The sequence below is a fragment of the Ursus americanus genome, chromosome 26 (assembly GCF_024610735.1).
Source record: "Ursus americanus isolate L20-20 chromosome 26, mUrsAme1.1.p, whole genome shotgun sequence".
NCBI classification, from domain to species: Eukaryota; Metazoa; Chordata; class Mammalia; order Carnivora; family Ursidae; genus Ursus; species Ursus americanus.
Window position 1 is genome coordinate 5132939 of NC_142152.1, and position 25058 is coordinate 5157996.

The 25058-nt window shown below is 37.1% G+C and overlaps 1 protein-coding gene across 7 annotated transcripts in view; it reads left to right on the plus strand.

Moving 5' to 3' along the window:
* Window positions 1-25058, plus strand: part of FERMT2 (FERM domain containing kindlin 2) — an 87745-nt gene that overhangs the window by 21464 nt on the left and 41223 nt on the right. For all 7 annotated transcript variants that reach the window (XM_045810569.2, XM_045810570.2, XM_045810572.2 and 4 more), the window contains one exon: window positions 9034-9267. In XM_045810569.2, the coding sequence (XP_045666525.1) occupies window positions 9034-9267 (234 nt within the window). The remainder of the gene's footprint in view (window positions 1-9033; window positions 9268-25058) is intronic.

The following is a 25058-nucleotide window of genomic DNA, read 5'->3' on the forward strand; positions in this document are numbered from 1 at the left end:
AATGTAAGAAACCGTGGCTTAAGACAGCAAATTACAGCTGGGAAAGAGGAAGGAGGCAGGTTAATTCCTGGAGTTGTGGAAAGAGGACCAGTGCTGTAAGTTAGACGGAAGCCGTTGTCTCCCCGACAACTTACCAGCAGTGTTCTCTTTCTTTCCTCTCTAACCTGGACTCCGCAGGTGCCACTGCTGGCAGTTTTCCTTGTATCTCGAGTTGAAGCATTGACCATATTTTTCGCAAAAAACCTTGTGATAATATGTTTAGTATGGTATGATATTGTTAGTAATATGCTTTGGGTTATTTTAGATTTGGGCAACAATCTGATTTGGAACTTACCTATTAATATTATTTCTTTGTGGCAAAGCTGAATTCTAAGACCTAAAAATGAATTTTTGGAATATAATCATTTCACTTAATAGTGTCTGTCTTGGACAAAGTAATTCATCCTTTTTAGAGGATATGAGCGAGAAGAGGAAGTCAGTTCAGTTTGATTTCCCCACCTGTAGGGAAATCTCTGTTGTGCTGGTTAGTATAGAAGCATGTTTTAATTCTAAAGTTGAAGACAAAATGGATTTTTTAAACATACAGCTAAATTAATCTTACACATTATTTTTCTTGATGGCTTAAGGATAATTTCCTTGTTGGGGATAATATTTTCTTGGGGTAGTAATGAAGGATCTTTAAATTTTAATATGAGGATTTATTCATTTATCAGGTATCATGTGCAGGCACTGTGCTAGGTGCTAGCAATATAATGGGGATTGAAACAGACCTTGTTTTTGTTTTAGAGAGTATAGTCCAATAGAAAGAAAGATACTTACCCCACCCACGAACGACAATGAGTGCAGATTTTGATCATCAATATCGCAGTGTACTGAAATAGAGAATGATGAAGGGACGTAGGACTTTGGAAGGTTTATCTTAGGGTGGTTAAAAAGGCTTCTCTGGGAACATGAAATTTAAACTAAAATTTGAGGAAGATGAGAGGGAATTTGACATTCAGAGTGGAATAGCATGTGCAAAGCCACTAAGGGAGGAGAGAGCTTACTTATTAGTTCCTGGAATAAAGAGAAGGCAAGTATGGTTGAAGCAGAGGAAGAGTAGCAGAAGATAAATTCAGAGAAGTAGATGGGCCATACTGTGTGGGCTTCGTAGACTACAATAAGGCATTTGGATTTTATTTTGAGTGCATTTGGAAGCTGTTAAGGTATTTCCACCAGGAGAATGACTTGAGTGTTGAGTACATCACCTTGGATGTGGTGTCGAAAGTGCTGAATGGAATCAGTAGGAGGCTGTTCCGATAATCAGTGGAAGAGGTGCTAGTGACCTGAACGATACGGGTTCCTGCCAGCGGAAATTGGAGATTTTTGGAAGTTAAACTGAATGGATTGCTGATAAATGTGGGGAACGGTGGGAAAAGAAGTATCCATTACTTCTAGGTTCTGGTTTGAGCCAACTGGGTTGATGGTTAGTGCTATTCAGTAATAGTAGAGATAGGAGAAAATTGGCTTAAGTTTTGGATATATTAAGTTTGAGATGCCTGTCAGATATCCAGGTGGAGATACAGGATAGGCAGTAGGATGTATAAGCTGGTGCTCTAAGCAGAAGGTTGGGCTGGAGATGAAACTTAGAAATGTGAGTGTATAGATGCCATTTAAAGCCATGGGAATGGATGAGATACCTAGGGTGCCACTGTTAAGAAGTGTGTGGTTCCTAGAAGGTGAGAAGGCCAGCAGAGCATAGCTCACAGGATTGGTTTGAGATAAGTAGACACTTCTTTTATCGTAACACAAAGGCAGGAGACCCATACAGGTATAAATAAATGCAAGAAGTTTTGTAAATTTGGTTGGCATGTAGATGAAATAGTTCCAATCTGATAGCTTCTGTATATTCTGAAGTAGAATCCATGATTGTCTACTTAGAAAGAGTGAGCATGGTCAGCAATTTGAGGACTTGAAAAAACATAGGCTTGCCCAGTGGTATCTTAGACCCTGTTGATCATAAAATTTATAATGCAGGCATACCGTGGAAATACTTCGAATTCAGTTCCCAACCACCACAGTAAAATGAACATCGCAATAAAATACATCAAATGAAATTTTTGGTTTCCTAGTGCATATAAAAGTTACATTTACACTATAGTCTGTCAAGTATGCAATAGCATTATGTCTAAAAAACAATACACATACCTCAATTTAAAAATACTTTATTACTAAAAAATGCGATTATCTGAGCTTTCAGCAGATCATATCAGTGATCACAGATCACCATAACAAATAATGGAAATGTTTGAAATATTGGAAGAATTACCAAATGTGACAGAAACATGAGCAAATGCTGTTGGAAAAATGGCATCAATACACTTGCTCAAAGCTGGGTTGCCACAAACCTTCAATTTGTAAAAACAAAACAAAAAACCCCCCAAAAAAACAAAACAGAAGACTCCACCACATCTGAAAAGTATAATAAAAGGAGGTATGTCTGTAATTGTTTCAGTCTGGTTGTGAAATGAATGAGGGAAAATCCACTAAGCTTGGTAGATGAGTGACTAGGTGGTATAAGTAAATGGTGTGATGAAGGAGTTTGAAAGTCTTATTTTGGAGGTCAAGAAGACTTTGGCGTATGATGCTGTGTGGTCTGGTTAGTTAGCATGGCTTGCTTGCATCGGTGTCAGAACCACTCTGTAGCTTCGTTAATAGCTTGCTAGGACTGAAGAGTTTTTGCCATCATTAAAGACAGGATAAATTCTTGACATTGCAATAGTTATACTACCTAATTTGGGGTTTTAAGAGGATCCTAAAACAAAAGGAAACAGGAGAAACTATATATTAGCACAACAGAAAAATACCTATTTACAAAAAATAAGGCATGTTCCCAGAAAGCATCTGTGTACTTATAATTTAAAATAAAATGTTGACTTACCAAAGATTATCTAATGTAAACTTTGCTTCTGGTTTATGGAAGTTATGGGAATGCTAAACAAATTCTGTGTTTTCTTCCTGAATGACTATTATTTCTTAAGTATGCAAACAGAAATCTAAGCCACTTTAACATTTTGTTTCCTGTTTATTTCAAATTGTTATTAATAAGTTACATATATTTGAAATGTGGGTACTTTAAAAATAAGTTAATTCAGTTAGCATTCTGTTTGTCATGTTTTTTGACTTTTTAAACAATTCAAGTTGTTTAAAAATGAAAGTAACAAGTTCCATTTTAGAATTGCATATCAAAATGGTCAAGAAGGAATTGTCACCCTAGTAGGAAAAGGTTAAATAGTGTGTTAATAGTGTAGCTTCTTGCTCGGTGCTCATATTTTCTAGAGTGTAAGGTCGCTGTCATTGCATAAAGAGGGACATAGTATTTTCCTTAGCAGAAAGCTTTTTGAAATACTTTATTTTCTTTTGTGCCTGATGGAGCCGGTGAATGCTCCAAAAGCCATTTGGTAGAATAAGCAATGTTTGTATACTCAGCCTCCCAATAATGAAACCCCTAAGCCTTCCGTTCTTTGGAATACACACATGGTGTCTTTGAGGATAAATACTCAACTACTTCTTGAATTTGAAGAACATTCTATTACAGACAAGTGAGAAGATTTTTATTGATACAGTTAATGTTTTAGCCATTTGCAATTTTAATGATACGAATTTGAGTGTCTATCAGTATTTTTATGTGGAACAGAGCACAACATGATTGGATCTGTTAAATAATGGAGGAACACAGGATAATTCTTTCCAGAATTCTGGCAAAATGTTTTTTAAATTAATTTTTAAAGTTAATTTATTTATAAATTCCAGTATAATTAACATACAGTGTTACATTAATTTCAGGTGTACAATATAGTGATTCAGCAATTCTATACATTACTCAGTGCTGGCAAAATGTTTTGAAAAATTAACACATATTACTAAAATTTATTATAGATGACTTTTATTGGGTATATGAAACCATAATCTAAATAGTTCTTGACTTCTAAAAAGTTACTAAAAGGGCTAAATTTATGAGTAAGTAAAGAAATGTCTTCTTTTCTCCCCCAAGAAAGAAAACCATGACTTTATAGTAGTACATTTTCCCCCTTAGGTTTTTGTTCTGAGAAGGTTTGTATTTATGGTATGTTGCTTCTTAAAATCTAGATACAAAATTTTAAAGTCACAGTGTACCAAAAACAAGAAGGTGGGTACACTATACTGGAGCATAACCGAAATCTTAACATTGGACAAACTGACTATTAGAACGTATTGAGCACGATCTACCCCTTGAATGGTTTTATAATACTGATGAAACAATTCCCTTTTGTGGTGATGCTTGCTAACTTCTACCATGGTAAGTGCCAGGCTGATGATGATTTTTTTTTTTTTTTTTTGAGTGGGGGGCCAGGTAGGGAGAGCGAGAATCAATCTATATTAAGCAGGCTCCACACCCAGTGCAGAGCCTGACATCGGGCTCAGTCTCACGACCCTGAAATTATGACCTGAGCTGAAATCTAGAGTCAGTCGCTTAATTGACTGAGCCACCCAGGCACCGGCTGCTGATTCTTATGTGTGAGAGTATGTGTGTGTTGCATTCAGTTGTTTAATGCTATGATTGAAACACCAAGGCTGCCATTCTAAAAAATTAGAAATGTTTGTTTATTAGAACATGGTGCAGGGCTCAGATTTTGATATGGAGGGGAGTTAAATACATGGAAAGTTGTTCCAAACTTTTCAATTATGCAAATATAGGGATCTTCAATAACTGTTCCTTTATAAATCCTAACACCACACAAGAAAAATAAACCATTTTTTTACAAATCAATAGCATTTTCGGGGCGCCTGGGTGGCACAGCGGTTAAGCGTCTGCCTTCGGCTCAGGGCGTGATCCCGGCGTTATGGGATCGAGCCCCACATCAGGCTCCTCCGCTATGAGCCTGCTTCTTCCTCTCCCACTCCCCCTGCTTGTGTTCCCTCTCTCGCTGGCTGTCTCTATCTCTGTCGAATAAATAAATAAAATCTTTAAAAAAAAAAACAAAAAAACAAATCAATAGCATTTTCTTTCGCTTTTCATTATTCATAAGTATTTTATAGATGATCCTTTTAGTTTTAAAATCAAAGTTTTTATGCTTCTATTCAGACTTTATTTGGAGGAATATGTAAATATATATGTTGGTATCTGCAATCTACTCTTATGCACATTGTGTTTATGCCAGTTACCGTTGCGGGTAACCACTGTAGAGACAAGCTGCACTGTAGCAAACTAGGTAACTTAAGTACTTTCAAGAGTTACTGCATTAAGATATACTGCTTTACACACACACACACACAAAACTTGTTAAGTATTTTTGATGTACAAGTTGGCTCTTAATGCTTGCCTTGGTGAATGATTCTCAATTGATACAGCATCAATTTTCTCAGGATTTAATCAATGTATAGCATTTGGTTTTGCTGCTTCTGAATAGAACAGCTATGTTCTTATAATATCCTGGGTGAAGCGAGTTGTGTAGACATTATTAGTTTCAAAGTAGGATACATAGTACCATACAAAGCCAGTACCAAAGGAAGATTTCCTAGAAGGTGAGAAAACATCATTTTGTGTATTTGAGAGCTCAGTCAAGTCTCTAAAAAGTTTTGAAGTGAAACCGACACAACGACTCTGCTGAAGAGCAAATTAAAGAATGATAATAACTGTAAATGTGTTTTGAGCTTTATAGGATCATTTCAGTAACTCGAAATGATATTATAGGGGCACCTGGGTAGCTCAGCTGGTTAAGCATCTGACTTAATCTCGGCTGAGGTCTTGGTATCAGGGTCGTGAGTTCAGGCTGGGCATGGAGCCTACTTAAAGAAGTGATACTGTAGGGGCGCCTGGGTGGGTCAGTCAGTTAAGTGTCCAACTCTTCGTTTTGGCTTAAGTTTCTGGGATCGAGCCCTGAATGGGGCTCCCCGCTCAGTGGGGAGTCTGCTTCCCCTCTCTCTCCCACTCTGCCTCACCCCCACTCATGCTCTCTCTCTCTCTCTAATCTTTTTTTAAAAAGATGTAATTCTTAAAAAAATGATATAATAACTTTCTCTTCTTGAAAACAAAACTAAAAATACTCCTTGGACTTTCCTTCCCCTTTCTGTCCATCTGCCATCCATTTTTGTGCTCCCTGCTATAACAAAATACTTAGGAAAAGTTCTCTGTATTCCTTATTTCTCACTGCCTAGCCACTGCAACTCAGACTTTCATCATTTCTGCCTCCACATTAACTTCTTACATAGTCTCTCAGTTTCACTCTCAATTTGCACACCTGTGCCCCTGCAGTTCTTCAAAATTATCAGTGATGATTTTGAAACATAACACAGCCCTGTTTATTCTTGCTAGATGCAGGTGGGTTCTCCTTTGTTGTGAGAAAGGGAGGTGGAATTGATGAGGAGAGTCAGATTTTTAAAGAGGAAGATCAGGGGAGGTACCTGTTTCTGAGGTTAGAGTTTGAAGTCTAATTGATGTAAAGTTGAGATTTTCATTTGTCAGGGGCCCACGAAGTCTGTAAAAGTCCTGATACAAACATTTGGGGCTTTGTGAGTTTGCTCTGCCTGAGTGAAGGGTGGCCAGCTACATGCATGACATCCAGAAAGTAGTAGGAATTTAATGGCCTTGGGAGCAACTTTTAACCAAGGAAGTGGTTAACAAATAATAAAATTTCAAAATGGCAATGTAATCACAGGTAACTACAGTTCTCCCATTAAAACTACTTCCTGATTTGGGACGCCTGGGTGACTCAGTCAGTTAAGTGTCTGCCTTAGGCTCAGGTCGTGATCCCAGGGTCCTGGGAGTGAGTCCCACATCTGGCTCCTTGCTCAGTGGGGAGCCTGCTTCTCCCTCTGCCTGCAGCTCCTTCTGCTTGTGCGCTCTCTCTCTCTCTTTCTCTCTCTCTCTCAAATAAATAAAATCTTTTTTTTAAAAAAATGAAGTACTTACTGATTAATTTTTTTTAACATCTGGGGAGTTGAAAGTGTTTTTATAAACCACTTGTGATGTGTTTCTTCCACAATGAGAAGTCAATCATGTAAGTTTCACCATTAGAGAAAGTGTTTCTAGGCACATAATCAATGTGAAAATTTTATTTTTTACTCTGTCTGTGAGGCTTTCAGGTATACAAGTTGTGTTAAAAAAAAATCCATATTAGTCTGTGCTTTGAAGTTCATTTTTTTTAAAGTTTACCAGCGCTTTTTTTTTTTTTTAAGATTTTATTTATTTATTTGACAGAGATAGAGACAGCCAGCGAGAGAGGGAACACAAGCAGGGGGAGTGGGAGAGGAAGAAGCAGGCTCCTAGCAGAGGAGCCTGATGTGGGGCTCGATCCCATAACGCCGGGATCACGCCCTGAGCCGAAGGCAGACGCTTAACCGCTGTGCCACCCAGGCGCCCCTACCAGCGCTTTTTAAATCTGTATTAAAATGAGCTTTTTATCAGGATCATGATAATAGTTTTTTTTTTTTTTGCAAGAATGCTATTTTCCAGGATTTTTTTTTTCCTGGAAGGCTTTGTTTGGCTATTCTTTTTGTTTTTGTTTTAAAGACTTATTTATTTGAGAGAATGTGTGCACAGGAGGGTCGGTGGAGGGGCAGAGGGAGGGAGAATCCTGGAAAAGACTCAGAGTCCCATTCTGGGCTCAATCCCAGGACCCTGAGTTCACGACCTGAGCCGAAACCAAGAGTTCGTCACTCATCCAGTTGAGCCATCTGGGTGCCTGGCCTATTCTTTTTTTTTGAAATATCATGTCCCCCTTTTTTGGTTCTTAGTTTAACGCATAATTATCTAAAAAGTCTTTTATTGCTAATTTAAAAACTAGCTGAAGTTGGATTTTATTTTGCAAGTTTATTGTTATCTGCTTTATTGAGGGAAGCCAAATCTTGTGTTTATTCTTCTATTTGGTTTCATCTAATTTAATTGCATAAGGCTGTTAAATAGTTTAACAGATATTAATGTTTTCTGTTATACTTGTATCAAAATATGTTGGGGAAAAGTTGGGTCAATGTAACTTGTAAGTTACTTTTCTCGAAATGTATTTGGGACAGCTTGTATAGTTGGGATGTAGTGCTTTTGTTTTTTTATTTTCTCTTACTCATGGATATTTTTTTCCATGCCTTCACCTAGGATATTCGTTTTTGTTTGCTTGGATTCCCCATCTCACTCTTCACTACTCCTTACACACCTCAGTGTGCATCTGCAGCCTCATACACAAACCTCAGCCTTCTCACTGGCTTTATCAGAATATTGGGGTGCCTGGGTGGCGCATTCGTTAAGCGTCTGGCTTCGGCTCAGGGCGTGATCCCAGCGTTCTGGGATCGAGTCCCACATCAGGCTCCTCCGCTGGGAGCCTGCTTCTTCCTCTCCCACTCCCCCTGCTTGTGTTCCCTCTCTCGCTGGCTGTTTCTATCTCTGTCGAATAAATAAATAAAATCTTTAAAAAAAAAAAAAAGTCACTTCCTGGGGCGCCTGGGTGGCTCAGTCGTTAAGCGTCTGCCTTCGGGTCAGGGCGTGATCCCAGGGTCCTGGGATTGAGCCCCGCATCGGGCTCCCTGCTCTGCTGGGAGCCTGCTTCTTCCTCTCCCGCTCCCCCTGCTTGTGTTCCCTCTCTCGCTGGCTGTCTTTTGCTCTGCTAAATAAATAAATAAAATCTTAAAAAAAAAAAAAGAATATTGTCCTTTCCTCAAGGCTGGGCTTAGAATTTACCAACTCCACTTCATTATTTTTTCTGAGTCTAGTCCCCAGGGTTCTCTTTGTTCTCTGAGTGACTACAGTGTATTCCCTCTTCATCCCTGTGTCCTGTTGTACCTGATGAAGCATTATTAGTTACACTGTGTATTCCGCCTCAGCTACCTAGGTATGGGCTTTCAAGGGCACAGAGTGTTTTCTCAGCTCTTCAGGATTTCTTTTGTACCTATCACATAAAAGACACTTAGTATTTAATTAGTTGCATGTATTAAATACCCAATTTGGTTTTCTTCTTATAATTTCTCTCAAGGTGTAATGTTAGTGATTTTTAAGTGTTTTGTTTATTGCTTGTTTTTTTATAGATGTAAAAAAGGATTGGTCTGACCATGCTCTCTGGTGGGAAAAAAAGAGAACTTGGCTTCTTAAAACACATTGGACCTTGGATAAGTACGGCATTCAGGCAGATGCTAAGCTGCAGTTCACCCCCCAGCACAAGCTGCTCCGCCTGCAGCTTCCCAACATGAAGTATGTGAAGGTGAAAGTGAATTTCTCCGATAGAGTCTTCAAAGCTGTTTCTGACATCTGTAAGACTTTCAGTAAGTATGAAATTCTTTATGAAAGTGTTAGTGGTGTGACGTATACATGACTGATAATTAACAGCTTATTTCAAAGAGTAGTTTGGGGTGAGCATGTATGTTTGTATGTGTCAGTTTTTCACTTTATTCTTGAAAGGTTTTTTACTGCTTTAAGATAAAGAAATATTGAGAACAGATGGAGCAGGAGGAACCTAATATAGATTCTTTCCTTACTAGAAGTGTGTCAGGTATGTATTATGTAATACTTCATTCTGATGACTTAATTTTTATTTCTTGGGAAGGAAAAGAAAAAATCATTATTTTCAGGATGTAAGTTTTGCAGTGTTTCCTTCACATAAGTCACTATTTGGTTTCAGTGATTCAGGCGCATTGTGTCACTTCCTTCACTGAAGGCCTGACACAGCCCTTAAGGAAATGACCGTGAGTGTTGTCTTCCTTAAGCAGTCTATAACTTGAACACTCTTGTAGTAATTCTGTTTATGCTTTCTGAAATGAAATGTGGATTACTTTTGGCTGACCCAGTTATGTCATATGACAGGAAGTATTCAACCATCAGAGAAAATGTGAACTATTGTCATTATCACTAGTATATAATTCTGTTATATCATAGATTTAGGGGAGGTGTAGGACATTATTATTTTGATGTACTGACTGAAATTACAATGTTTTTTATGTTTAATGGAATTTTAGGAAAAAAATTAAAATACAGAAAAGTATAAGGAATTATATAAAAATTACCTAATTTGTTATCTTAGAATTAATAACTGATATTTTGCCATTTTGCAAAATTTTTTTTTTAAGTCACAATAATAGAGGTAAAGTTCGAGTCACATTCTTTTATCTCCCTTCACACTGTCCTAAGTTAGTGTGTATCCTTCTAGTATTTTTAAAAATACATTATTAACACATATGTACATGCATTTCTCCATATATGTGTGTTTATATGTCCATAAACAATATGTTACTGCCATTACTCTCTGGATTTGGTTTTCTGTTTTGTTTTGTTTTTTGCAGTTTTGTATTTGTATGCAGGAGTTTCTCAAGTGGTTATATAGTAGTCCCCACTCATCTGTGAGGGATGTGTTCCAAGACCCCGAGTAGATGCCTGAAACCACAGATAGTACCCCGATATGTAGTATATTTTTTTCTTATACATACATACCTATGATAAAGTTTAATTTATAAATCAGACACAGTAAGAGATTAACAATAAAATAGATCAGTTATAACAATATACTGTATTAAAAGTAATGTGAATGTGGTCTGTCCCTCAAAGTATCCTATTGTACTGACTCACCCTTCCTTATTTTTCTTGTAATGATGTGAGATGATAAAATGCCTACATGATGAGATGAAGTGAGGTGAAGGATGTAGGCATGTGACACAGCATTAGGCTGACCTTCTGATGATACATCAGAAGGATCATTTGCTTCCAGACCACCATTAACTGAAACCATGGAAAATGAAATCGTGGGTAAGGGAGGACTGCTGTATCAATTTCCTTTACACCCAGCAACGTATGAAAACCCATTGTCCCAAATCATCGCTAACATTTGAATATTGTCAGTTTTTAGTGTCTACTTCTTTGAGTGAAAAATATAGTATTTCATTTTAGTTTATGACGTTAAGTATGTTTCTTTATCTCTGTTAGTCATCCAAGGTTTTTCTTTTTTTGACTTACCATTTGTATCATTTATCTGTTTTGGTTTTCTTTTTTTTTTTATAAACTTTTTTTTTTTTTTAGAGCAGTTTCAGGTTCACAACAAAATTGAACAGAAAGTATAGAGAGTTCCCATTTATTCCCTATCCTCACACATGTACAACCTCCCCCGTATCAAAATGCCACACCGAAGTGGTACAGTTGATAAACCTACACTAACACATCATTATCATCTCGAGTTCCTGGCTTACATCAGGATTCACTCTTGGTGTTGTACAGTCTGTGGGTTTGTACAAATGCATGATGACATGTATCCATCAGTATAGTATCATAGACAGCAGTTTCACTGCCCTAAAAATCTTCTGTGCTCTGCCTCTTCATCCTTCCCTCTCCCCTAATCCCTGGCAACCACTAATTTCTTTACTGTCTCCATAGTTTTGGCTTTTCCAGAATATCCTACAATTGGAGTCATACAGTATGAAGTCTCTTCAGATTGCTTCTTTTGCATAGTAATATGCACTTAAGTTTCCTTCATGTTTTCTCATGGCTTGATAGCTCCTTTCACTTTAGCACTGAATAATATCCCATTGTCTGGATGTACCACAGTTCATCCTACATACCTACAGAAGGGTATCTTAGTTTTTTCCAAGTTTTGCAGTTACAAATAAAGCTGCTATAAACATCTGTGTGGAGGCTTTTGTATAGGCATATGTTTCAACTCCTTTAGATAAATACTAAGGAGTGTGATTGTTGGGTCATATGGTAAAAATATGTTTAGTTTAAGAAACCACCAAACTGTCGTCCAAAGTAGCTGTGCCATTTTGCATTCATACCAGCAATGAATGAGAGTTCTTGTTGCCCTGAGTCCTTGTCAGCATTTGGCAGTGTCAGTGTTCTGGATTGTGGCCATTCTAATAAATGGGCAGTGACATTTCATTGTTATTTTAATTTGCATTTCCCTGATGACATAGGATGTGAAGCATCTTTTCATATGCTCATTTGCCATCTGTACATTTTCTTTGACGAGGTGTCTATTAAGGTCTTTGGCCTTTTTTTTTTTAAAGTAGGCTCCAATACCCAATGCGGAGCCCAATGCAGGGCTTGAACTTATGACACTGAGGTCAAGACCTGAGCTGAGAACAAGAGTCAGATGCTAATTAACCTTCTGAGCCATCCAGGTGTCCTTTTTGGCCTATTTTTTAACCAGGTTGTTTGTTTTCTTACTGTTGAATTTTAAGAGTTCTTTGTATATATTTTGGAAAACAGTACTTTATTAGATACTCCTTTAGCTAATATTTTATGCTAGTCTCTGGCTTGTCTTTTCATTTTCTGATAGTTCCTTTCAGAGAGCAGAAAATTTTAATTTTAATGAAGTCTAGCCTATCAGTTATTTCTTTTGTGGATCACATCTTTGTTGTCATATCTAAAATGTCATTAAACCCAAGATCATCTGGATTTTTTCCCTGTGTTATCTAGGGGTTTTATAGTTTTGTGTTTTAAATTTAGGACTGTGATCCATTTTGAGTTAATCTTTGTGAAGCGTGTAAGGTCTGGGTCTAGATTCTTTTTTTTATGGGGATGTCCGGTTGTTTTAGCATCATATATTGAAAAATTATCTTTTCTCCGTCGTATTGCCTTTGTTCTTTTGTCAAAGATCAGTTGACTGTAGTTACATTGGTCTATTTCTGGGGAGTACATTCTGTTCCATTGATCTGTTTGCTGTTTTTCTTGCCGGTAGTAACCTGTCTTGATTGTGATAGCTTTGTAGTAAGTCTCAAGGTTATGTAGCATCAGTCCGTCAGCTTTTTCTCCTTCAATATGATGTTGGCTATTCTGGGTCTTTTTCCTTTTCATATAAACTTTAGAATCAGTTGTTGGTGTCCATAAAATAACTTGCTGGGATTTTGACTACATCGAATCTGTAGATCAAATTGAGAAGAACTGACATCTTAACAATATTGAATATTCATATCCACGAACGTGGAACATCTCTTTATTTATTTATTTATTTCACCACAGTTTTATCATTTTCCTCGTTTAGATCTTGTACATATTTTGTTAGATTTATATATAAATATTTTTTGTGTGTTAATGGAAGTAGTATTGTGTTTTATATTTCAAATTCCACTTGTTTATTGCTGGTATATTGGAAAGTGATTTACTTTTGTAAATTTACCATGTATCCTGTAACCTTTCTGTAATTACTTGTTTGGGAAGTTTTTGTTGATTCTTCTGGATTTTCTATAGAAATGATCATATCTGTGAATAAAGATAGTCTTCTTCATTCCCAATCTGTGTAGCTTTTACTTGCTTTTCTTACTGCATTAGCTAGTACTTTCAGTAAGATGTTACAAGGCAGTGGTAAGAGAGGACATCCTTGCCTTGTTTTTGATCTTAGTGGGAAAGCTTCAAGCTTATCATCATTAAGTATGTCCTTTACTAAAGGGTATTCTTTATCAAGTTGAGAATGATAGCTTACTGAGTTTTTAATCATGAATGAGTTTTGGATTTTGTCATGCTTTTATTTACATCTTTTGATATGATCATTTGAGGTTTCTTTAGTCTTTTTTTTTTAGTCTTTTGATAAGATATGGATTATGTTGATTTTTGGATGTTGAACCACCTTTTGTATAATTGGCAAAAATCCCACCTGGTCACAGTGCGTAATTCTTTTTATGCATTGTTGGAATCTATTTGCTAATATTTTGTTGAAGATTTTTGCATAGATCCTGGTCTGTAGTTTTCTTTTGGTACCATCGATTTTGGTATTAGAGTAATGCTGGCCTCATAGAATGAATTAGGAAATATTCCCTCCACTTTTATCTTCCAAAAGAGATTGTAGAGGATTAATATAATTTCTTTCTTAAAAGTTTGGTAGATAGGAAAAAAGCTCCTTGACATGGGTCCTGGCAGTGATTTTTGGATATAACACGTAAAGCACAATTAAAAATAAATAAGTAGGATTATATCAGACCAAAAAATTTCTGCACGGCAAAAGGAACAGTCAACAAAATGAAAACTTCCTGAATAGGAAAAAGTGTTTATAAATCATAACGGAGAAGGGATTAATATCTAAATTATAGAAAGACCCCATACAACTCAATAGCAAAAAAAAAAGTACCCCCCAAAAACCCATAATCCAATTAAAAATGGGTAAAGGACCTGAATAGACATTTTCCCAAAGAAGATATACAAATGGTCAACAGATACATGAAAAAGTGTTTGATATCACTAATTATTGGAGACGTACAAACCAAAACCACAATGCAGTGTCATCTCATACCTGTTAGAGTGGCTGTTGTCAAAAAGACAGATAACTGCTGGCAAGGGTATGGAGAAGAGGGAACCCAGCCACAATGGAAACAGTATGGAAGTTCCTCAGAAAATGAGAAATTGAACTACCATACAGCCCAGCAATTGTACTTCTGGAATATAACTGAAGGAAATGAAACCACAATCATGAAGAGATATCTGCACCCCCATGTTCATAGCAGCATTATTTGCAATGGCCAAGACAAGGAAACAGTGTAAGTATTCATTGACAGATGAATGGATAAAAAAAAAGTTATGATACACAAACACAGATATTATTCAGCCATAAAAAAGGAGGAAATCCTGCCATTTGTGACAACATTGATGGATCTTGAAGGCATTATGCTAAGTGAAATAAAGTCAGAGAAAGACAAATACTGTATAATCTCGCTTATATGTGGAACCCAAAACAAACGAAAAAGCAAATTCGTAGAAAGAGAGATCATATTTGTGGTTACCAGAGGCAGGAGTTGGGGAACGGGAGGAATTGGATGAAAGTGGTCAAAGGTATACATTTCAGTTATAAGAGAAGTAAGTACTGGGGATGTGGTGTATGACATGAAGACAATAGTTAATGCTGGTGATATATTTGAAAGTTAAGAGTTCGAGTCACGAGGAGTGTGTGTGTGTGTGTGTGTGTGTGTGTGTGTACGTACCTATATGAGATGGTGGATGTTAACTTACTGTGATCATTTCACAGTATACATAGGTCAAGTTGTTATGCTGTACACCTTAAATGTAGACAGTGATATGTGTCAGTATCTCAATACAGCCAGAAAAACAGTGTTTGGTAGAACTCACCAGTAAACCAGTCTGGCCCTAGTGCTTTCTGTTTTGGAAGGTTATTAATTATTGATTGAATTTCCTTAATAGATACAGGTCTATTCAGATTGTCTATTTCTCATGTGAATTTTGGCAGATTGGCTTTCAAGTTTTTTATTTAGTTGGTTTTCTTTTAAAATTTAACTCTTAACATGCTTTTATGTAGTGGTTAAATGAGGTTTGTAGTTACACTTTCATTTCATTCATACTTTTTCCTTTCTATTCTTGTAAGGATCTCTGGTAGGCACAGAGAAGCACACAGTAGTAATGGAACAGAAGTCTGATTATCTCAAACTCAGTTACATTTAAAAGCATTTTTTAAAATTTGTTTAATTTCATTTTCATTGCCTAAGTTGTACATAAAAATTCTAATGCAAAAGGTTTGTTTTAGGAGTAATAATAATGATTACTTTTTCTATAAAGATGAAAAAGTAATGAATCACTTAAAATTTCTAGCAGCATTTTCTAGTTTTAGCTATTCTAGTGGATGTGGGGTAATTGCTGCTTTGAGGCTTCATTTTGTATTACTGTAAAGACTAGTGATGTTGAGGATCTTTTCACATGATTACCCATATGTTTTGTGGTAAACTATCTGTTTAAATCCTTTGCCTCCCCTTTTTAAAAGAAAAAAATTAGGTTGTCATCTTGCTGAATTGTAAGCACTTTTTAGATATTCTGGATATGGAAAATTTATTGGATTTATATTTTGCAAACACTTTTTCACTGTCTGTGGTTTACTTTTTAATTTTTAAAGTTTTTTGAGGAACAGAAATTTTAATTTTGATAAAGACAAGTTTATGATATCTTTTATGGCTTTTATTCATGGACACAAAAATCATTAACAAAATTTTAAATTGGTTCCAGTAATATATAAAAAAGATTAACATATCATGATCAGGGGGCGCCTGGGTGGCACAGCGGTTAAGCGTCTGCCTTCGGCTCAGGGTGTGATCCCGGCGTTATGGGATCGAGCCCCACATCAGGCTCTTTTGCTATGAGCCTGCTTCTTCCTCTCCCACTCCCCCTGCCTGTGTTCCCTCTCTTGCTGGCTGTCTCTATCTCTGTCGAATAAATAAATAAAAAATCTTTAAAAAAAAAAAAACATATCATGATCAGGTAAGGCTTATCCCCAAACAGAAAACTTTCTGTGTACATGTGGAAAGAATGTATATTGTATTATCATTGGGTGGGGATGCTTTATAAATGACAGGTAAAGTTGGTTGGAAAAAAGGGATGTTGAAATCTAGAGCTATACTCACGGGTTTGTTCTTGCTCCTTTCACATCTGTCAGTTTTGTCGAAGTATTCTTATTAGTATGTGCACACATTTAAAATTGTTAGGTCCTCTTGATGAGTTTTCTCTGTTAACATTATAAAATGACCTTCTGTATTTCTGATAATATTAGCTTTGAAATATACCTTGTTGATATTTAAAAAGTGTTGCAGCTATCTTTTGGTTGATATTAGTATATTTTTTATCCTGTTTCTTTTAATTTATGTCTTTAAATTAGATGTAACAACAGAGCTAGAACTTGCTTTTTTATTGATTCTGACAATCCCTGCCCTTTTATAAACTGTTCAGATCATTTATATTTAATGTGATTATCACTGTGGTTGGCTTAAGTCTACCATCTCTGTATTTGTTTTGTTTAAGATAGATTATTTTTAAATTTCTACGTGTTCTATTTGTTTTTTGATGGGGGGGTTTGTTTGTTAAATTTATATTTATTTCTACCCATGACTTAAGGAGATTTTACTGACTTTTTTTTTTTTTGCCTTTTAATAGTTGCTGTAGGGTTTATAGTATATGACTAACTTAATCACAGTGAATAAATAGTATAGCACTATATGCACATAGCAATCTTAAAATAGTAAGTTCTGTTTCCCCTTTCCTGTCCTTTTTGCTGTTATCATATATTTTACTTTCACATAATTTCAAAAAATTTTACTTTCACATAATTACTTTCACATAATTCTTACTTTCACATAATTCTTACTTTCACATAATTTACTTTCACATAATTCACATAATAAAAATATACTAATACTAAGTCACAAACTGTTATTTTCCTGTGAAACAATAACTGTGTTTTAAAAGTAGTAGAAAGTAAGGAAAATGTTGTGGGTTTTTTTAAGATTTTGTTTGAGAGAGAAGTGTGTGTGTGTGTGTAAGCAGGGGGAGAGGGAAAGAATCTCAAGTTGACCCTGTGCTGAGCGCAGAGCCCTGACTTGGGGCTCAATCCCATGACCCTAAAATCATGACTTGAGCCAAAACCAAGAGTTGGATGCTCAACTGACTGAGCCATCCAGCCACCCCAGGAAAATGGTCTTTTTAATTGCCCACACATTTACCATTTTTCAGTGGTCTTTGTGAGAATACTTTTCATTTCGTATCCTTTTTCTTCTATCTGAAAAACTTCATATAATTTTTTTATAGTTCAAGTATGCTGGTGATGTTTTTCACCTTTTGTCTGTCTATAGAAGTCTCGATTTTTGCCTTCATTTTTACAAGATATTGCAGCTGGGTAAAGAATCCTAGATTTTTTTTCCCCCTCCAGTAGTTTTTACATGTCTTTCTGTTGTGTTCTGGTTCATGAAGTTTCAGAGAAGTCTGTTATTATTCTTTTATTTATGCTTCTGTGTGTCTTTTCTGTTAGTCTTTCAGGAATTTATTCTGTTTTTTTAACAATTTAATTCTGATGGTCTTGGCACAGTTTTTTTTTTTTTTTTTTTTTTTTTTAAGATTTTATTGCTTTGAGAAAGAGAGAGTGAGTGCAAGCACAAGCAAGAGGGATTGGCAGGGAGAGGGAGAAGCAGGCTGCTGCTGAGCAAGGAGCCTGACGCAGGGCTCAATTCCAGGACCCCGGGATTATGACCTGAGCTGAAGGCAGACGCTTAACCAAGCCTGAGAGACCCAGGCGCCCCTGGCATAGTTTTCTTTAGGTTTATTCTGTTCTAGGTTCATTGCATTTCTTAGATCTGTGGGTTTATGGTTTTCATCAAACTTGGGTAGTTTAATGTTTTGTTTTTTTAGTAGGCTCCATATCCAATGTGGAGCCTGACAAGGTGCTTGAACTCCCAACCCTGAGATCAAGACCTGAGCTGAGATCAAGAGTTGGATGCTTCACTGACTGAGCCACCCGGGGTGCCCCAAACTTGGATAGTTTATCATTTCTTCAAATAATTTTTAGTGTCCCTTCCCACAACTCCCGGCCTTTGAGGGACTCCAGTTTTATGTATGTTAGATTTATTATTGTTTGCTCTTTTCCTTTTTTTCAGTCTTCATTCTCTGTTTCATTTTGGAGAATGTCCATTTTTGTATGCACATTCATTGATATCCTGCTAATCTGCTGTCAGTCCCATCCAGTGTAGTTTTCATTTCAGATGTATTTTTCATTACCAGAAGTTTGACTTTGGCCTTTAAAAAATCTATAAATCTTTCATTTTTCTCATTATGTTTATGCTTTCCTCTACTCCATTAAATACATAGAATATGTTTCTAGTAGTTAGTATCTTTGATTACTGATTCTGTCATCATAGATCGTTACTTTTGCTTCATTTACTTTGTTTTTTCCCTTTAATGCTGGTAATGGGTTGTATTTTCCTGCCTCTTTTATATCTGGTAATGTTTGATCAAATGCCAGGCTTTATTAATTTTACGTTTTTGGTGGCTAGATATTTTGTGTCCCTTTTAAGTAGTGTTGGCTTCCCCCCCCCCCCCGGTCAATAGTTAAATTACTTGGGATCAGTTGGGTCCTTTGATACTTGCTTTTAAGCTTTGTTAGGGTAGGTCCAGAGCCACCATTAGCTTATTTCCTTCTGAGGATTCTTTCCAATACCTTGTGTATCAGGAGGCCTTTCCCCCATATAAATACACTGATCAGTATTCAGACAGACTTCAGTGGATAACTGCAGCTTTCCAGTGCTCTCTCAGTGGTTTTCCCTTTTCACTAGTATTCTGACTCACAAATTACATGCATTTTGGCCTCCCTGAATTCCATCTCAACTCTCTCATTTCAGTAAGACCTGCCTGTGTATGCCCCCTCCCTGCCCTGAATTACTGCTATAGAGCAAGCTGGTGTACTGCAAGGACTCATCCTGGGTTTTTTTTCCTCTTTCCTATGCTCTTTATTGTCTGATGGCTGCAAAGCGCTTCTTTTTCCTTCTTACTGTTTGAATAAAGCAGGAAGGTAAATCAAGTTCCTATTACTCCATCTTAGTTGAGACCCTCCATTCTTCTTTCATTTTCTTGTAGAAAACCATCATTTGCTCATTATGTTTAATAACAAAACAATTTCTTTCCACAGAAGTTTCAAATTAAGTATGTTCAAAACTGAGCTCATGCTATTGCTTCTGAAATCTCTGTACTTCTCTGCACTCTGTCCCTCAGAAGTCTCCACAGTAGTAAAAGGCACCACCATCCCAGATAAACCTACCAGATAACTTGGGCGTCATTCATCCTTCGCACCACTGTCCTCACCTCCTCATTTTGCCTCCTGGATAGATCTTGAGACTTTTCACATCTTTCTGCTCTACCATCCCTACTACCCCAGTAGACCACACCACTGCCAGCTCTACCCTAGACTGTTCAACAGCCTCCTCTATTCATTCTTGTTCCTTCCAGTACATACTTTAAACAGTAAGCAGAAAGATTTTGAATTCTTTTTTAATCAGAGCAGCAGATGCAGAGTTAAAGTTAAAAGGGCTTATGACAGGGGCGCCTGGGTGGCTTAGTTGGTTGAGCGTCTAACTTCTTTGGTTCAGGTCATGATTTCAGGGTCCTGGGATCAAGCCCTGTGTTGGACTCTGTGCTCAGCAGGGAGTCTGCTTGTGCCTCTCTCCTTCCCCCACCCCGGCTTATGCATTCTGTCTCTCAGATAAATAAAATCTTTTAGAAAGGGGGCTTATGACATAGGGCAGGGGGATGGGTTAAATAGGTGATGGGCATTAAGGAGAGCACTTGTGATGAGCACTGGGTATTGCATGTAAGTGATGAATCACTGAATTCTGGACCCGGAAACTAATATTACACTTTGTGTTAAGTAATTAAAATTTAAAACTTGGAAAGAAGGGGGGTCTTAAACCGCTTTTCTGCCCTCTTTCTCCCCAGCTCCTAATCACATTAGTGCCACTTTTTACTCTTTTATTGTTTCTGACTTTATTTCCATAATTCTAAAGTACTGTTATTTCTTGATTTATTAGTTTTAGATATCTGTTCACTGCTTTTTACCTAAATGTTTCTTTTCCCTCCTCTTATAACTATTATAGTATTTGACTAAATATTGTTTACATTATTTTAGCAAGGTAAATCTTTTTACCTGGTGAACCAAAGTGTATACTTTATCATCTCATATGCCTACTTGTTTATCATTTACTTAGTTTTCTTTTTTTATTATGTTCAGTTAGCCACTGTATAGTACATCATTAGTTTTTGATGTAGTGTTGAGTGATTCATTAGTTATGTACAACACCCAGTGCTCATCTCAACACATGCCCTCGTTAATACCCATCACCCTGTTACTTCCTCCCCCAGCCCCCTCCTCCCTGATTTCTCCCCCTTCAGACTTTCCTCCCTTCCCCTGTGGTCCTCCGTGCTATTGCTTATGTTCCATATATGAGTGAAGCGATATGATAATTGTTTTTATCTGCTTGACTTCACTTAGCATAATCCCCTCCAGTTCCATCTATGTCAGTGCAAATGGTGGGTAGTCATCCTTTCTGATGGCTGAATAATATTTCATTGTATATGTGTACCACATCTTCTTTATCCATTTATCTGTTGAAGAGCATCTCAGCTCCTTCCACAGTTTGGCTAGTGTGGACATTGCTGCTATGAACATTGGGGTGCATGTGCCCCATCTTTTCACTACATCTGTATCTTTGGGGTAAATACCTAGTAGTATAGTTGCTGGGTCATAGGGTAGCTCTATTTTTAACACCATCTTGAGGAACCTCCATACCGTTTTCCACAGTGGCTGTACCAGCTTGCATTCCCACCAACAGTGTAAGAGAGTTCCCCTTTTTCCACATCCTCGCCAACATTTGTTGTTTACTTTTGCCATTCTTATTGGTGTACGGTGGTATCGCACTGTGTTTTTGATTGGTATTTCCCTGATGACTAGTGATGTTGAGGATTTTTTCATGTGTCTGTTTGCCATTCATATGTCTTCTTTGGAGAAGTGTCTGTTCATGTCTTCTGCCCATTTTTTGACTGGATTGTTTGTTGTTTTTTGAGTGTTGAGTTTGAGAGCTTCTTTATATATCTTGGATATCAGCCCTTTATCTGTAATGTCATTTGCAAATATCGTCTCCAATTCTGTGGGCTGCCTCTTAGCTTTATTGTCTCTCTCCTTTGCTGTGCAGAAGCTTTTTATCTTGATGAAGTCCCAAAAGTCCATTTTTGCTTTTGTTTCCCTTGCCTTTGGAGCTGTGTCTTGAAAGAAGTACTGTGATTGATGTTGAAGAGGTTACTGTCTATGTTCTCCTCTAGGATTTTGATGGATTCCTGTCCTGCATTGAGATCTTTCATCCATTTTGAGTTTCTCTTTGTGTATGGTGTAAGGGAATGGTCCAGTTTCATTCTTTTATATGTAGCTGTCCAGTTTTTCCAGCACCATTGATTGAAGAGACTGGCTTTTTTCCATTGACTATTTTTTCCTGACTTGTCAAAGATTAGTTGACCACAGCGTTGAGGGTCCATTTCTGGAGTCTCTATTCTGTTTCATTGGTCTGTGTGTCTGTTTTTGTGCCAATACCATGCTGTCTTGGTGATCACAGCTTTGTAATATAGCTTGAAGTCAGGCAACGTGATGCCCCCAGCTTTGTTTTTCTTTTTCATCATTCCCTTAGCGTTTTGAGGTCTTTTCTGGTTCCATACACATTTTAGGATTGTTTGTTCCAGCTCTTTGAAAAATGCCAATGGTATTTTAATAGGGATGGCATTGAAAGTGTAAATTGCTCTGGGCAGGATAGACATTTTAACAATGTTTATTCTTCCAATCCATGAGCATGGAATGTTTTTCCATCTTTTTGTGTCTTCCTCAATTTCTTTCATAAGTGTTCTGCAGTTTCTAGAGCATAGATCCTTTACCTCTTTGGTTAGGTTTATTCCTAATTAAGATATTACAGTTTTTGTTGCTATTGTGAATGGAATCGATTCCATAATTTCTTTTTCTGTTAGTGTATAGAAAAGCAACTGATTTCTGTGCATTGATTTTTGTATCCTGCCACATTGCTGAATTGCTGTATGAGTTCTAGTAATTTGGGGGTTCATTTACTTGTTTTCAACATATATCCGATGCCGATTCTTCTGCATTCTACATTCTCTGTAGTAATCTCCTCCCTGCCCCCCTTTTTTTCTTCCTAAACACTGTCTGAGGCCCCTCCATCCTCCTGCTCTAGTCTGAAGTGGATGCTTTCTGAGCTAAGCTGTATGTAGCTCCAGAACTTCCCTTCACCACTGTCCAAGCAAAATGTCTTCTCCTGTCTCATATTTGATCCTTGCATTTTCCCAGTACTGGTTTGCTCACTTATTTTGGTGGACTAGATCCTCCATCAGCATAGTAAGAAAAAGGTGAATGGAATATAAATTTTTGAGGTGTTACCATTTTGTTACAACAAGAGTTGTTGGGTTGAAAATTATTTTTCCTCAAAATTGGGAAGTCATTGTTAAGTTGTGTTTTTGCTTCCAGCATTGCTGTTAATAGTCCTGATAGTGTTCTTAATTTTTGTTTTCCTCCTTTTGTAGGCTGCTTTTTTTCCTCTGAAAATCAGTTTCAGGATTTTTCCTTTACCCTGCCATATGGAAATCTCATGGTAGTATGCCCTAATTCTTCCCTTTTGTTTTCTCTCTTCTCTCTGTAACTAGTGATTGTCAGGCATTGTTGTTGGATTGATCCTTTTACCTGACTTAATGTCTTCCATTGGATTTTTTATTGTGGCTATCAAATTTAAATTTCCATTGTTTTATATTTTTATCTGGATGTTTGTTACCCAAGTATTCATGAATACATTTAAGATTTGTAGACTTTAGGAATGTCTGGGTGGCTCAATCAGTTAAACCTGTGCCTTCGGCTCAGGTCATGATCCCAGGGTCCTTGGATCAAGCCCCACATGGGGCTCTCTGCTCAGCAGGGAGCCTGCTTCTCCTCTGCCTGCCGTTCTGCCTCCTTGTGCGCCCTCTCTCTTTCTCTCTGTTAAATAAATAAAACCTTAAAAAACATTTGTGGACTTATATAAAGTCAAACCTCAACCAAAAAGAAGAAAATAATTTGAAGAAAAAGGACCCTTCTCTCTCTCAAATAAATAACTAAAACCTTTGAAAAGGGGGTGGGGGGAGCACCTGGGTGGCTCAGTTCGGTTTAGGTATCTGCCTTTGGCTCAGGTCATGATCCTGGGGTCCTGGGATGGAGCCCCATGTTGGGCTCCCTGCTCAGCGGGGAGCCTCTTTCTCCCTCTGCCCCTTCCCTGCTTGTGTGCTCTCTCTCTCTCTCAAATAAATAAATAAAATCTTTAAAAAAAAAGAATAAAAAGGATCGTCTCCCCCTTTGTTAATATCCAATCCTTCTTTTTTTTAATTTTTTTATCGTAGTTGACACAATGTTACATTATTTTCCGGTGTACTTAGAGATCTAACAAGTTTATACATTATGCTGTGATCCCCACAAGAGTAGCTACCATCTGTCACCATACATGCTATTTCAGTATCGTTGACTATATAGTCTACACTGTGCCTTTTATTCCCGTGACTTATTATTCATCCCATAACTGGAAGCCTGTATCTCCCACTCCGCTTCACCCATTTTGCCCACCCCCCTCACCCCTCACCTCCAGCAGCCATCAGTTCTCTGTATTTATAGATATGATTCTGATTTTTGTTTATTTATTTATTTTTTTTTAGATTCCACATGTAAGTGAAATCATATAGTATTTGTATTTCTCAATGTCACTTCACTTAGCATAGTGTCCTTTAGGTCCGTCCATGTTGTTGCAAATGGAAGATTTTATCCTTTTATGGCTGTATAATACTCCTGTGTGTGTGTGCGCGTGCACATGTATACACACACACTCCACATCTTCCCTGTCCATTCATCTGTCACTGGAAACAGGTTGCCTCTGTATGTTGGCTATTGTAAATAATGCTGCAAATAAACAGTGGTGAATGTACCTTTTTGAATTTGTTTTCATTTTCTTTGGGTAAATGCCCAGTAGTGGAATTATTGGATCATATGGTAGTTCTATTTTTTATTTTTTGAGGAAACTCCATAATGATTTCTACAGTGGGTGTACCAATTTACATTCCCACCAAAAGGACACGAGGGTTCCTTGTTCTCCACAGCCTTGCTAACCCTTGTGACTTGTCCTTTTGATTTTAGCCATTCTGACCAAGTGTTAGGTGATACCTCATTGTGATTTTGATTTTCATTTCCCTGAAGGTTAGTGGCATTGAGCATCTTTCCATGTGTCTTGGTTATCTGTATATCTTTGGGAAAATCTCTGTTCAGGTTCTCTGCCCATTTTTTGATTGGATTGTGTTTTTGGTGTCGAGTTGTAGAAGTATCTTTATATATTTTGGATATTAACCCCTTACTGGATAAATCATTTGCAAATATCTTCTCCCATTCAGTAGGTTGCCTCTTTGTACTTTGTTGATGGTTTCCTTTACTGTGCAATAGTTTTTTATTTTGGTGTGGTCTCAGTTTATTTTTGCTTTTGTCTCCCTTGCCTCAGGATATATACCTAGAAAAATGTTACTGTGGTCACTGTCAGAGAATGCCTGTATTCTCTTCTAGGATTTTTATGGTTTCAGGTCTCATGTTTAGGTCTTTGATCCATTTTGAGTTTCTTTTTGTGTATGGTGTTAGAAAGTAATCCAGTTTCATTATTTTTTACATGTAGCTGTCCAGTTTTCCTGCTGCCATTTATTGAAGAAACTGTCTCTTCCATGTATATTTATTTTTGTATGTATGTATGTATGTATTTATTTTTGCTTCCTTTGT